At 55.8% G+C, this 12,009-nt stretch overlaps 1 protein-coding gene across 2 annotated transcripts in view; it reads left to right on the top strand.

The window, feature by feature from the left end:
* Positions 1 to 12,009, top strand: part of LOC139807315 (receptor-type tyrosine-protein phosphatase V-like) — a 36,550-nt gene that overhangs the window by 20,826 nt on the left and 3,715 nt on the right. The window contains exons 18-37 of one of the 2 annotated variants that reach the window (XM_071768148.1): positions 552 to 821; positions 1,301 to 1,579; positions 1,799 to 1,933; positions 2,023 to 2,233; positions 2,541 to 2,608; positions 2,775 to 2,901; positions 3,193 to 3,240; positions 3,657 to 3,750; positions 4,020 to 4,110; positions 4,573 to 4,649; positions 5,463 to 5,597; positions 6,289 to 6,411; positions 6,959 to 7,119; positions 7,432 to 7,567; positions 8,083 to 8,162; positions 8,890 to 8,977; positions 9,397 to 9,487; positions 10,677 to 10,753; positions 11,034 to 11,168; positions 11,618 to 11,740. In XM_071768148.1, coding sequence (XP_071624249.1) covers positions 552 to 821; positions 1,301 to 1,579; positions 1,799 to 1,933; positions 2,023 to 2,233; positions 2,541 to 2,608; positions 2,775 to 2,901; positions 3,193 to 3,240; positions 3,657 to 3,750; positions 4,020 to 4,110; positions 4,573 to 4,649; positions 5,463 to 5,597; positions 6,289 to 6,411; positions 6,959 to 7,119; positions 7,432 to 7,567; positions 8,083 to 8,162; positions 8,890 to 8,977; positions 9,397 to 9,487; positions 10,677 to 10,753; positions 11,034 to 11,168; positions 11,618 to 11,740 — 2,549 coding nt within the window. Of the gene's footprint in view, positions 1 to 551; positions 822 to 1,300; positions 1,580 to 1,798; positions 1,934 to 2,022; positions 2,234 to 2,540; positions 2,609 to 2,774; positions 2,902 to 3,192; positions 3,241 to 3,656; positions 3,751 to 4,019; positions 4,111 to 4,572; positions 4,650 to 5,462; positions 5,598 to 6,288; positions 6,412 to 6,958; positions 7,126 to 7,431; positions 7,568 to 8,082; positions 8,163 to 8,889; positions 8,978 to 9,396; positions 9,488 to 10,676; positions 10,754 to 11,033; positions 11,169 to 11,617; positions 11,741 to 12,009 lie in introns of those variants that run through there. The other variant, XM_071768149.1, reaches the window with a different exon arrangement.

The raw sequence follows: 12,009 nt of genomic DNA, 5'->3' as shown, positions 1-12,009 counted from the left end.
GTCCAGTTCTGGGGTCCACAACACAAGAAGGAAACAAAGCTGGTAGAGAAATTCCAGAGGAGGCCATAAATATAATCTGAGGGCTGGAGCAGCTCTTGAGCCAGAGGGAGAAAGCTGGGGGTGTTCAGCCTGGAGAAGAGAAGGTTCTGGGGAGACCTTAGAGCACCTTCCAGTGCCTGAAGGGGCTCCAGGAAAGCTGGGGAGGGACTTGGGACAAGGGCCTGGAGGGATGGGGTGAGAAGGGACATTTCAAAATGAAAGAGGGGAAAGACCCTAGGAAGAAATTGTTTGTTGTGAAGGTGCTGAGCTCCTGGTTGCCCAGGTTGCCCCCAGAAGCTGTGGCTGCCCCATCCCTGGCAGTGCTGAAGGTTGGATGGGGCTGGGAGCCCCCTGGGCTGGTGGGAGGTGTCCCTGCCCATGGCTTGGGACTGGATGAGCTTTAAGTTCCCTTCCAACCCAAACCAGTCTGGAATTTTATGATTACACCTCTGTAAGATGAAGGAGAGCACCTGCATGGCAGTAACTCTCCCCTGGTGTTTTTTTTATTGTAGCTCCTTCAGTTCCCAAAAATCTCTCCGTGGTGGCTGAAGGCAACAACACGATGCTGATCTCCTGGGTCAGTGTCTCTGGACAGCAGGATGAGTGCCAGCTGTGGCTGAGGGATCCCAGGAACCACACATTGCCCTGGAGGTTTGCCCTGGGCAGAGGGCAGAGCCAGCACCTCCTCCAGGGGCTGATTCCAGGCAGGAATTATTCTGTCTCCTTGAGCTGCGTGGCTGGGCCCTACTGGAGCAGCACCAAACCCCTGGCAGTGCCCATGGGTGGGTATGAACTGTCCTGGGCATGGAGGGGGTGCAGGCTGGAAGGGGGAAGATGCCTGGAAAGGGGAAGATGCCCAGGTGGCCTCAGGACTGGATCAACCCTTGAGCATCAACACAAGCATGGGAGGTTTTTGTGGCTTGAAGATAAGGAAAGCCAGCAAGGTGCCCTCTGATAGCCACTGGTTCCCAATGCTAGCTCTTATCCCAGAGGATTCCCATCACCTCCTGGACTGGCTCCCTGTGAAGCAAAGCAGACCCTGCAGAGATCTCCTTTGCTCTCCCCTCTGCTCAGGCCCTGACTCTTTCACTTTTCCTGTGGCCCCAGGCACAGAATGCTGCCAGGCTGTAGATGTCCATCCCTGCTTCTCTCTTACTGACCTTGGGACAGGCAGCAGGGGACCAGTGTGGCTCTGGGCATGGGCTGAGGTTGGGGTTTCTCTGATCCAATAAGTTCAGAACCTGCTGTGTCTTCTTTGCAGAGCCAAACCCCGTGGAGAATGTGCAATGCCTGCCGGGGTCGAGGAGCATTTACTTGAACTGGAGCAGCTCTCCTGGAGATGTGGAGGCTTATGAGGTCGTGACAGAGAGAGTTTCTGATGGAGCTCCCAGTTCCAAGTTTGTCATGAGTGTCCCTGTGAGTCAGGCCAGCCTGGAGGGGCTGGGGCCAAACTCATCCTACCAAATCCTTGTCAGCACCGTGGGCATGAACACGATGAGGAGCCAGGCTGTTACTCTGCTCTGCAGCACAACAGTGGAGGGTAAGTCCTCTTCTTTCTCACAGCCTTGCCACAGACCCCAGGAGGAGACACCCAGTGTTGCTAATTAGACCAAGGGACCCTTTCAAATGCCCCATGTGGTTCTGCAGTGAGGTCAGGGCTCTGGGCAGTGATGCTGGGACCAGTCACAGCCTGAGCAATGCATGGTGGGTCTATGGGGGCAGGGACACACCAACAGCCTGTGTTTGCTGGTTTTTCTAGCTTTGCCTCCACCCCTGCGAGAAGACATATTCCAGGTGGAGGCCAGCTCCACAGTGATCATTTCATCTGACCTGTTCAGTGAGGAGAATGGCCAGATTGAGTATTATGGTGTCATTGCCACCACCAATGATTCACGTAAGTGCCCAGCTCATCCCAGTGGCTCCCTGGAGGCCAGAGGGTCCCACTTTGGGACTGCTGCTGTCACCTTGTGCATTCCTCTTCAGTGCTGAGGCCCACCCAGGAAATCGTGTCCAGCACATGGTATGACCACTATTACGGGACAGAGGATTCCTACCTGGCTGTGCTGATCCCAAATCCCTTCCACCCGAGCCCCAGGAGCTTGCCTGAAACCTGGCGAGTGCCAGTGGGAACAGAGGAATGTGGCCAGTCCCGGGCAACCTGCAATGGGAAGCTGAAAGCCAACGAGCAGTACAGGTGAGAGAGGTCAACATCCAGAGGGGAAGAGGCTGGAGGAGAAAAGGGACTGCACATGGGGCAAGGTCCTCCCTATTTGTGCTTTCTGAACATTTTCTCACGTTGCGAGACAAATTTGTCCAAGAAAAGGGAGGAAAGAGCATTTACTACAGATTTCCTAAAACCCTACCAGAAAATCAGCTGCTTCCAATGCAGCATTTCAGAACAGAAGCAGCTGTGCTGGTTCTCTGCATCTTCCTGCTGCAGGCTGTGTGGGGGCTGTGCTGAGCCCAGCTTGGCCCTGACATCAGGATTTGCTTTGCCCCAGGTTCAGCATTGCTGCCTTCACCAAATACGACCCAGTAGCCCCTGCAGTGACTTTCACCATGTTCTCAGGTAAGATGGAGAATCATCCCTGCCTGCCTGGGTACATTCGAGGTAACCAACAACCTGACAATGGCAAGTCAGAAGATCATAGGCTATACTAAAAATAATAATTAGAGGAAATAAAGCTATTTACTGAGTCCTGTTTTTGTCTCTTCTCTCTCTTTTTTTATCCCAGCTGCTGGATCTGGTGCAGACACAGCTCCACTCTCAATGCCAATAATCACTGGAATCATCATAGGATTTCTCTTGACACTTGCAGCTATTTTTGCTTTGGTCTACTGGAAACAGCTCAGAGCAAAGAGGTGAGGATGAGCCATCTCTTCCATGACAAACCCAACCTTCAGTGCCAGGCCAGGAGGACGAGCAGTGAAATCTCCAAAGAGATTTAGGCAAACCAGGGCATCTGTTAGTGGGGTTGTTCCTGAGAAGCACAGAAGCAAAAGGCAGAGGGGAAAGAGGAGCTGCCTGTGTGGAGTTGATCCCCAGCTCCACTGGGATGCTTGGTGTGAGCTCCTGGGAGCCAGCAGTACCCACTGCACTCACACCATCCACCCCTGTAGGGAAGAGTAACAGCTCCCATGCTTTGATTCTAGAACCCAGAAGAGCAGCTTGCCCCAAGAAATGGTCACCTACAGCTTGAGGTGAGTGCCAGAGTCTTCCCCCTCTCCCTGGCCCCACCGCAGGTCCCAAACTCTTTCACCTGCTTCCTTTATTGTGCTTTGACTCAGGAAAATCCAATTCTGTCTCCTCTCCTTGAGTTATTTTTTAAATCTTAAATTATTTTTTAAATCTTTCCCATGTGCAGTGTTCACTGCCCAGCTCCATTCCAAGCCAATGCATTGTCCACACCTCCTCTGCAAGGCTTCTGAAGGAGAATTATCCTCAGCATCCTGAAATCCCTCCCCAGATCTTAACAGTGCTCCCTTGGACCCACTTCCCTGGGCAGTGACCTGGGCTATAAACCCCCCCTGTGTGTGTGGAGGTCACAAGGCCAGGTTGCCTTGGTCTGCCATCCATGCTAAGGGCAACGTTTTCCTCTGGATTCCATTCCATGCAGAAACATCCATCGACCAATTCCTGTGCAGAACTTCAAGCAGTACTATGAGATGAAGGCAGCAAATGCAAACCAGGCTTTTTTCCAGGAATTTGAGGTAAGATAAGACTCCTGCTGAAGAGGACACCCTCTAGGTAGCTCATGCCTCAGCTGTCAGACAAACACAAACCCTGCTGTTGGGAAAGGCCCTGGGAAAAGCCACTTCTGGCTCAGGGTTCACAAGTCCTGCTGAGGGGGAAGCAAAGCAGTTCCCTGGGCATGGGACACCCCCTTGTCCCACCAGCCAGAGCCACTGACCATGAGCTAGGTGTTGGGTTGGCCAGGAGCTCTCCAAAGAGACATTTGTGCTTCTCCCCTGTCCTACAGGAGCTGAAGGAAGTTGGGAAGGAGCAGCCAAAGGTGGAAGCCAAGCTACCAGCAAATGTCTCCAAGAACAGATACCCCCACGTGCTGCCCTGTAAGTGTTGTCTCCTCCCTCATTCCCCAGATCCCAGGGTGGGAGCTCGTGCTTGCAGTGGACAGAGATGGGCAAACCTGGCATTACTGCAGGGGTCACCTGGCTCCTCTCCTGGGATTAGAAGTTGCCTTGAAATGTGCCTCAGTTTCCATTTTTCTGCTGGAGACTCCAGGCTTGAGGGTTGAGCCAGGGCTGAGCCATCATCCTCAGCTCTTCCAGGAGGGTGAGCCCAGCTCAGGGATGATCCCAACTGGAGACCAGAGAGGGATCATGAGTGTTCCATGGCTTCTCTGATGAATCCCGTGAGAGCAGTTCTGCTTCCTTACACCACTGCTGCAGGCAGTGCTCCCCTCTCCAGGGCTGGTGCCTCTCTGGAGCTTCTGGGGCTTCTCCCAGTGTGTTTGTTGGGTGTAGAGGAGATGACCACAGCTATGGGGGTCACTTGTGCATGGTCCCTTTCAGATGATCACTCCCGGGTCAAGCTGAACCAACAAGGGGAGGACCCACACTCAGACTACATCAATGCCAACTTCATGCCTGTGAGTGCCTTCCTGCCCTTCCCCACGGGGACAGGGCCACGGGCACCATCAGAGAAACCTGGGATGGATTCAGGCTGTGAGGGCTGCTGGGCAGAAGCTGCCACTGAAGGCACAGCTGACACAGCCTGGAAGAAATTGGGTGTCAGGTGGAGAAGTGGAGGTGCCCTCAGCAGGGGTTGGTGTAGCTGGTCCAGTGGCAAGTGCTGTGAGCACAGAGGTGTGAGTGTGGGGAGAGTGGCAAAGCTTCCTGCTTGCTTCTTGGGGACTGTCCTCTTTCCCATCTTCTCCCAGCTCACTGCCCTCTCTGTCTGCCTGCTCTTTTTCCTTCTGCTCTGTGCAGCTGCATTTGAACAACCCTGGAGCTGTGCCCACATCCCCCAGCTGGGAGGTTGTCCCAGGTAACCAGCAGGGCACACAGCATGCACGGGTGGGTGTTGGAGCTCTGTGTCAAAGGGACTAAGGGGAAGAAGCAGCCTGAGGCCCTGCATGCTCTCACCCTGCCTTCAACCATGCCCAAGGAGAACAAGAAAGCCCCAGATCTGTCTTTCCCTGGTCAGGCTGAATGAGGAACTGCTCGGAGAGAAGCAGCAGGGGTCATGACTTTATTCCAAAGATGTAGAGAGCACATGCTGGGAGGCACATGCTGCCTGTGAGCTCAGCTCCTTCTGAGATCAGCTGCCTGAGAACTGTTCCCATGTGAGCTGAAGGCAAAGGGCATTTTCCCCTCCACCAAAAGAGCAGAGAAGGCACCAACCGTGTCCTGGAGCAGGACCCACCTGCCTCAGCAACCCTTCTGTCTGCCTCTTCCTTTAGGGCTATACATCCCAGCAGGAGTTCATTGCCACCCAGGGGCCCCTGAAGAAAACCATTGAGGATTTCTGGAGGCTGGTGTGGGAGCAGAACGTCTGCAACATCATCATGCTGACAGTGTGCATGGAGAACGGGAGGGTAGGTCAGCAGCACCAGGGTACCCAGCCAAGCCCAAGGGGTGGGAGCTGAGCCCCAGGGTGGCTCTGGGGGACACGAGCAGTTTGGGGGACACAGGCAGTTTGGGGGACACGGGCAGTTTGGGGGACACGGGCAGTTCGGGGGACACAGGCAGTTTGGGGGACACACAAGCTGATGTGTTGCATCCCAGCACTAGTTTGGGGTAGGAAGGGGCAGCAGTGGAGCTTGGGGACATAGATGTTGATAAGACAGGTCCCTTGTCCAACCTGCTGCTCCAAGCACACACCTGTAGTGCAGGTTGCTCAGTGCCTGAGCCAAGGGAGCTCTGTGCATCTGTAAGGATGGAGACCCTGCAGATGCTCTCAGTCCTCAGATATTCCTGCAGCATCTGAAATGAACACTTGCATCTGGGTGAGACACCTCACGTGGGCTGTTCCTCCAGTCTCCAGGGATGATGAGACCCACACAGGTTTTTTTCTCTGGAGGAAGCTGAGAGCCAAATGAGGGGAAGGGGAAGCACTGTGCAAAGCTTCTGGTGGGAAGGGGAAGCCTCTGCCTCTGCTCCCCAAGATGTGTCCTGGCTCCTTGCAGAGCTGCTGCTCTCCAGAGTCTCCCTGGGAGCCAAGAGGTCACTCAGTGGGACCTGGGCCCTCAATGGCCTCACTGGGATCTTGTCCTGCCTGTGCTCTAGGTCCTTTGTGATCATTACTGGCCATCTGAAGCTGCCCCAGTCTCCTATGGGCAGGTCCGGGTCCATCTGCTGAGACAGAGCAGCTCCGAGGAGTGGACGATGCGGGAGTTCAGACTGTGGCACGTAAGGACCCACGAGGCTGGGGACACCTGTCAGGGGCTGGGGACACCTGTTAAGTGTTGGGGACACCTGTCAGGGGTTGGGGATATCTGTCAAGGGCTGGGGGTTTGCATGGGATGCAGTGGCTTTTCTCCTTGGTGATGGGTGGTGGTTTCCTTTCCCTGCCATTAGTGGGGTTCACCACACCCCAGTCCCCAGAGGAGCAGCCTGTCACCTCAGGCTTGGTGCCACAGAAGTGTCCAACATGGCTCATCCCTAATGTCCACCCTTGCTCTCTCCTCTCCACACTCTGGGCACTGACACACAGCTCCAAGGACACGTTCCCTGCAGCTGGGGGGCTCCTCCCTCCCAGCTCTGTGTCCCTCAGCATGGCAGGGGCTGTAGGGGAGGACAGAGGAGCAGGAGTCACCAGCCAGTGCCCCGAGCCTGGAACTGACTGTTCCCTGAGCCAGGCTGGATGTCCCCAAGTGCCCAGGTGCTCCAGGGCTGTGGGATGTCCCTGTCCCCACCAGCTGCACACTGATCACCACCTTTCCTCCCCCCCTGGCAGGAGGGTCTGCAGGCAGAGAGAATCGTGTCCCACCTGCACTACACAGCCTGGCCTGACCACGGGGTCCCAGAGTCCACGACTTCCATTCTGACCTTCAGGGACTTGGTCCGGGAGCACATCCAGAGCTCTAAGGATGCAGGACCAACCCTCGTGCACTGCAGGCAAGGATCTGCTCGGGGCAGGGCATGGGGGGGGACACACGAGCATCCCATTTGTGAAGCAACTGGGAGGGGAAGCAGCACCCAGAGTGGGGCTGTGGGGTCTCCTGCCTGGGTGGGATTCCAGGGCTGGTCCCAGGGGCTGGGGCAGCTGGAGGTGGTCAGCACCAAGCCAGGGGGTCTGCATGGCTGCTCAGCCCCGTGCCAGTATCCCGGGATGCTTGACCCAATGCAGCATCTCTGAGCCACGTCCAGCAGCAGGAGGGGAGCTCCTTGGGTCAGGCAATGTTTAACCCTTGCTGTCTCTGCTCTCAGTGCTGGGGTGGGCCGTACCGGCACCTTCATTGCCCTGGACCAGCTGCTGCAGCAGATGAAGCAGGAGAAGGTGGTGGACACGTTTGGTGTTGTTTACACCTTGAGGATGAGCCGTTATCTGATGATTCAGACACTGGTGAGACCTCTGCTCCTTCTTTACCCAGCCCCCTACTCCCTGGTGTAAAGGTGAGCAGGGCTGGCCAGCCCGAGCTCCTCCAGGCTGGTCCCTAACCTGACACCCCCATGTCACTGTGCTGCTCAAAGCTGCAGCTCAAGTAGGGTGGGAATTGCTCAGCTGTGAAGGTCTCCAGCAGCAGAAAGTCTCAGAACCCTCCCAGGAGGTTCAGAAACACCCCAGAGCACCTAGGAACAGGATCAGAGCCTTTGCAGGCAATTCTTAACCCACACTGTGGCCTGTGCTGCTCCACAACCTAATGTTGCCAGTAGTCAGGGCTGGGACAAGGGGTCAGCATTTCCCTTCAGGACAGACAAACAGACAGACCCAGGGGAGGTATCTTGGGCTCTGAGACTGAATTAGCCAGGATCTTTTGGGCATGAATGTAGGAAAACCTCTGCCCCTTAGTCAGTGCCCTGCCCACCCTCTGCTGCTGCTGCCATGGGGCTCTACCTCTCTCTCTTTTTGCCTTCCAGTCCCAGTATATTTTCCTGCACAGCTGTATCCTGGAGAAGATCCTGGAGGAACCCCTCCTGGGTTTATCAGAGACAGAGACGTAAGGGTCTGCTATGTTTTTCCTGCCTCTCTACCCACCCTGACCTGCAGTCCCTCCAGGCAGCAGCCAGGGTCCTGACACCCTGGCTCCAGGAGAGAAGGATGAGGAATCCCAGCCAGCAGTCCCACCCTGTTTCTCAGGGGGGGGGCAGCCCAGGGCCAGTGGTTCCCTGCAGCATGGGGACCCCAGAACTAGGTGTGAGCCACTGAGGGGCCCTGGGGGGCCACATTCTCCTTTCTTCCAGTGTCAGCCTCCTGGGCTATGCCAATGCCAGAGCTGCAGAGTTGTCCCAGGGAAGGCATTTCCATCAGCCCTGGATTCCCAGCCTGCAGGGATAGGTTCAGGCTGGATGGGCTCGTGGCAGCTGGGTGGCCTTGGGATGTCCCTTCCAATGGAGACCAAGAGGAGGAAGCAGGGTCAGGCTGGGCATGGCTTTGCCCCCCTGCCTCACTGTCTCTGAGGCTTCATCTTGAGGCCCTCTTCCTATCCTTATGGTCAAGTTGTCTCCTCCCTGGTGCAGAGCAGGACGCCCTTGTCCTTGCTGCATCCTGGGCTCTGCCACGCCTGAGACCTGTGTTTGTTTAGGGGATAAGAGGCTGGGGATCTGCAAGGCCCCTGGTGTTTGAGGGGTGCAGATCTGCTCCAGCCCTGTCCTCACACTGCAGCCACAGCCTGGATGCTGCTGGCTCTGCTCCACCTCACCCTTACCCCCAGTTTCTCTCCCCAGGTCCTGCCCCATCCCACTGAAAACCTTTGCTCAGCACTATGCCCAGAAAGCAGCCAAGGCCCACGTGGGCTTCCTGAGGGAATACGAGGTGAGAGCTGTGCTGGGCAGGGTGCAGGGGGGGCTGCCACGGCCCCATGCCCCAGGGGGACCTGGGGATGGATTGGTCCTGGTCAGGCACACCCATTCAAAGCTTCCTCAGTGGGTCCATGTCCCAGTTCCCACCTGCCTGGCTGTCCTGGCAGTGTCCCCTCTCCATGGCATTGCAGCCCAGGCACTGATCCGGGTCTGTCCCTGACCCACTCCCTCCCAGACACCACACAGGGAAGGGACCACCTGGGCACCATTCTCCTCCAGAGATGCAGCCTCTGGCAGGATGTAGCAGAGCTGGCAGCACACCCCCAGGGGTGACCACGTAGCTGTGACCACCCCTCTGCTGAGTCCAGGAGTCCCCAGTCCCCCCTTGCTCCTCCTGCTCACTGCTTCCTCCACTCTCTTTCACTCTGGCAGAACCTTCTAGAGGTTGTGAAGAAAGAAGCCAGCTCTGCAACACCATCTTCAGGCAACCAGCAGGCACGGCCCTCAGCGAGCATCCTCCCATGTAAGTGCTGGGACACCTCCCATCCTCTTCGTCCACCTGCCTGGAGCCAGGCTGGAGTGGGGCTGGTGCTCCACAGGATGGGAAGATAATCTGACACTGCAGTGACTCCACCAGAAGATTACCAAGGTGTTTCAAGGATGGAGCAAATGATGTAAGGGACCCACTGGGTGGCTTGATTCAGCCTGGAGAAGAGAAAGCAAAGGGGAGATCTTATTGCTGTCTTCAACTGCCTGCTGGGAGGGTACAGAGAAAATGTAGAATCTTTCCAGATGAAAGGACAAGAGGCAACTGGGATGATTTGGAAGGGTAATCCAAATCCAGTATAATGAAAAGTTAATTCCCATGAAGGTGTGCAAGCTCTGGAACAGGGGCCCAGAGCTCCTGCATCCTTGCAGATACACAGATCTCAGTTGGTTCAGACACTGAGCAACCTTACAGGTTGCTGTAACATTGCAGGTACATGCTTGGAGCAGGAGGGAGGGATAGAATCGTATATTTTGGGATCAGCATCCATGAGAACAGCAGCATTTCAGAGAGGAGCACCTTTGCAGAGAACTGGTGAATGGGGTGTTGGATTTGTGTTCCTGTGTGAAGTCTGCAGAAGCTGTTTGGGCACAGGACTGCCCTGGATCCCTCCACCTCCCGTGTATCTAGAAATGTAGAATCGTGGAGTGGTTTTAATTGGAAAAGACCTTTAAGATCATTTCATCCAACCAGTAACCTAATTATGGGGTCAGGTGCTGAACCCTGTCCATCAGCACTCCAGCTGCACAGCTTTGAAATCCTTCCAGGGATGGTGGGATCCCTCCAGCCACCTCCCTCTGCAGCCTGGGCCAGGGTTCCATACCCATTTCTGTGAAGTGTTTCCTAAGATCCAACCTAAACCTCCCCTGGCACAACTTGAGTTGTGCCAAAAGTTCCTCTTGTCCCATCCCTTGCTCCTTGGGAGCAGAGCCCGACCCCCCTGGCTCCAACCTCCTCTCAGGGGGTTGCAGAGAGCCAGAAGGTCTCCCCTCAGCCTCCTCTGCTCCAGGATCAGCACCCCCAGGGCCCTCAGCTGCTCCTGGGCAGAGCTGAGCTCCAGACCCTTCCCCAGCTCTGTTTCCCTTCAGTGTCCTTCTTGTCACACGGGGCCCAAAAGTGACACCAGGATTCAGGGTGCATCCTGACTTTGCCATCCCTTTTGCAGATGATCGCTCCAGGGTGAAGTTTTCTCTGCTGGAACAGGGCCCTTTTTCAGGTCTCCTGCAGGTGTGGCGTGTCCCGGTGAGTTCCTGTCCCCACTCTGCCCTGGGTCCCACAGGTGGTGCTCCCCCTTCCACTCCATGTCCCTGCTCCCTCCTGCTGGTCCCTGCCCTGCTCCCCTGGTCATTGTCACACTGTGTGGACAAGAGGGAGCTGTGGGGATGGTGTTTGTCTTCCCTCACCTTCCACACTTCCCTCTCTTGGTGCTTTTTCTTCTCTGCCTCCTGACCTGCTGAGCTTCCCTTCCTTCCTGGGGTGATGGGGTCCCTGGGCCACAGTCACGTTCTCATTCCCCATCCAGGGCTGCAGCTCCAGCAGAGAGTATCTGGTTGTCCAAGGGCCTGACAAGTTTACCATGGAGGACTTCTGGACCCTGGTGTGGGAACAGGACGTTCACACCATCCTAACACTTGTCCCGTGGCAGGAGAAGGGACAGGTAAGGAGCTGGGTCTGCCTGAGCCACTGCAGAGAGGGGGCTGTAGGGTGGAGTTGGGAGCTGGGATAGAACTTGAACTTTTTCACCCTGTCTCCTGGGCACAGAGCCAGCTTAAATAAACCTTTCAACCTCTCACATCTTGTCTTGGGAGACACGTTCTGTCTGCCCAGCAAGCAGCCCATGGCCCTGGACTCTTCAAGCTGCATCTCTGTGGCACCCCAGGACAGCAGCTCCAGAGTTTGCTGAGCAGATTCCCAGTGCCAGGCTGCTTTGTGTCACCAGGGAACCTGTCTGCCATCTGCTGCTGCTACCCAAACATGCCCATGGATTAGTTAGGGGATGAAATAGCATGGAGTGATGTCAGGGGGATGCTCTTGGTCCTGTCCCATCACAGGCTCCTAAGGTGGTGACAATTGTCAACCTGAAACCAAACTTATTGTTGCTCACAGGTCCCAAGTGAAGTGTGCTGGCCCCTGGCAGGAGACACTCTATGCACAAAGATGCTGACCATCCAGTGTGGCACAGAGAAGCTTGTCTCTGGGTGGAGGTGGATCCAGCTCAAAATGAAGCACGTATGTGTGTTGATGGGGCTGGCCTGGGATGTTCTTCACTGCTAGCAAGCAGGTCTGTAGGGGCAAGGGCTGAGAGGGCTGTGGAGACTTCTCTGAGCTGCCACAAATGCAGGGGAAAAATCCAGATTGCAGCATCCAGAACATTTGCTGAGTGAACACAGCGGATGCACGGGGGAGGCTTCCCCCACCCCTCGCTGATAAGGGCTTTCTGACCTCCTTTGAAAAGGCCCATGCAGTTCTCAGTCTCCTTCTGGAAGGGCAGGTGTGGT

The sequence above is a fragment of the Heliangelus exortis genome, chromosome 25 (genome assembly GCF_036169615.1).
Source record: "Heliangelus exortis chromosome 25, bHelExo1.hap1, whole genome shotgun sequence".
Lineage (NCBI taxonomy): Eukaryota > Metazoa > Chordata > Aves > Apodiformes > Trochilidae > Heliangelus > Heliangelus exortis.
This window is presented reverse-complemented; position numbering and strand designations above follow the sequence as displayed.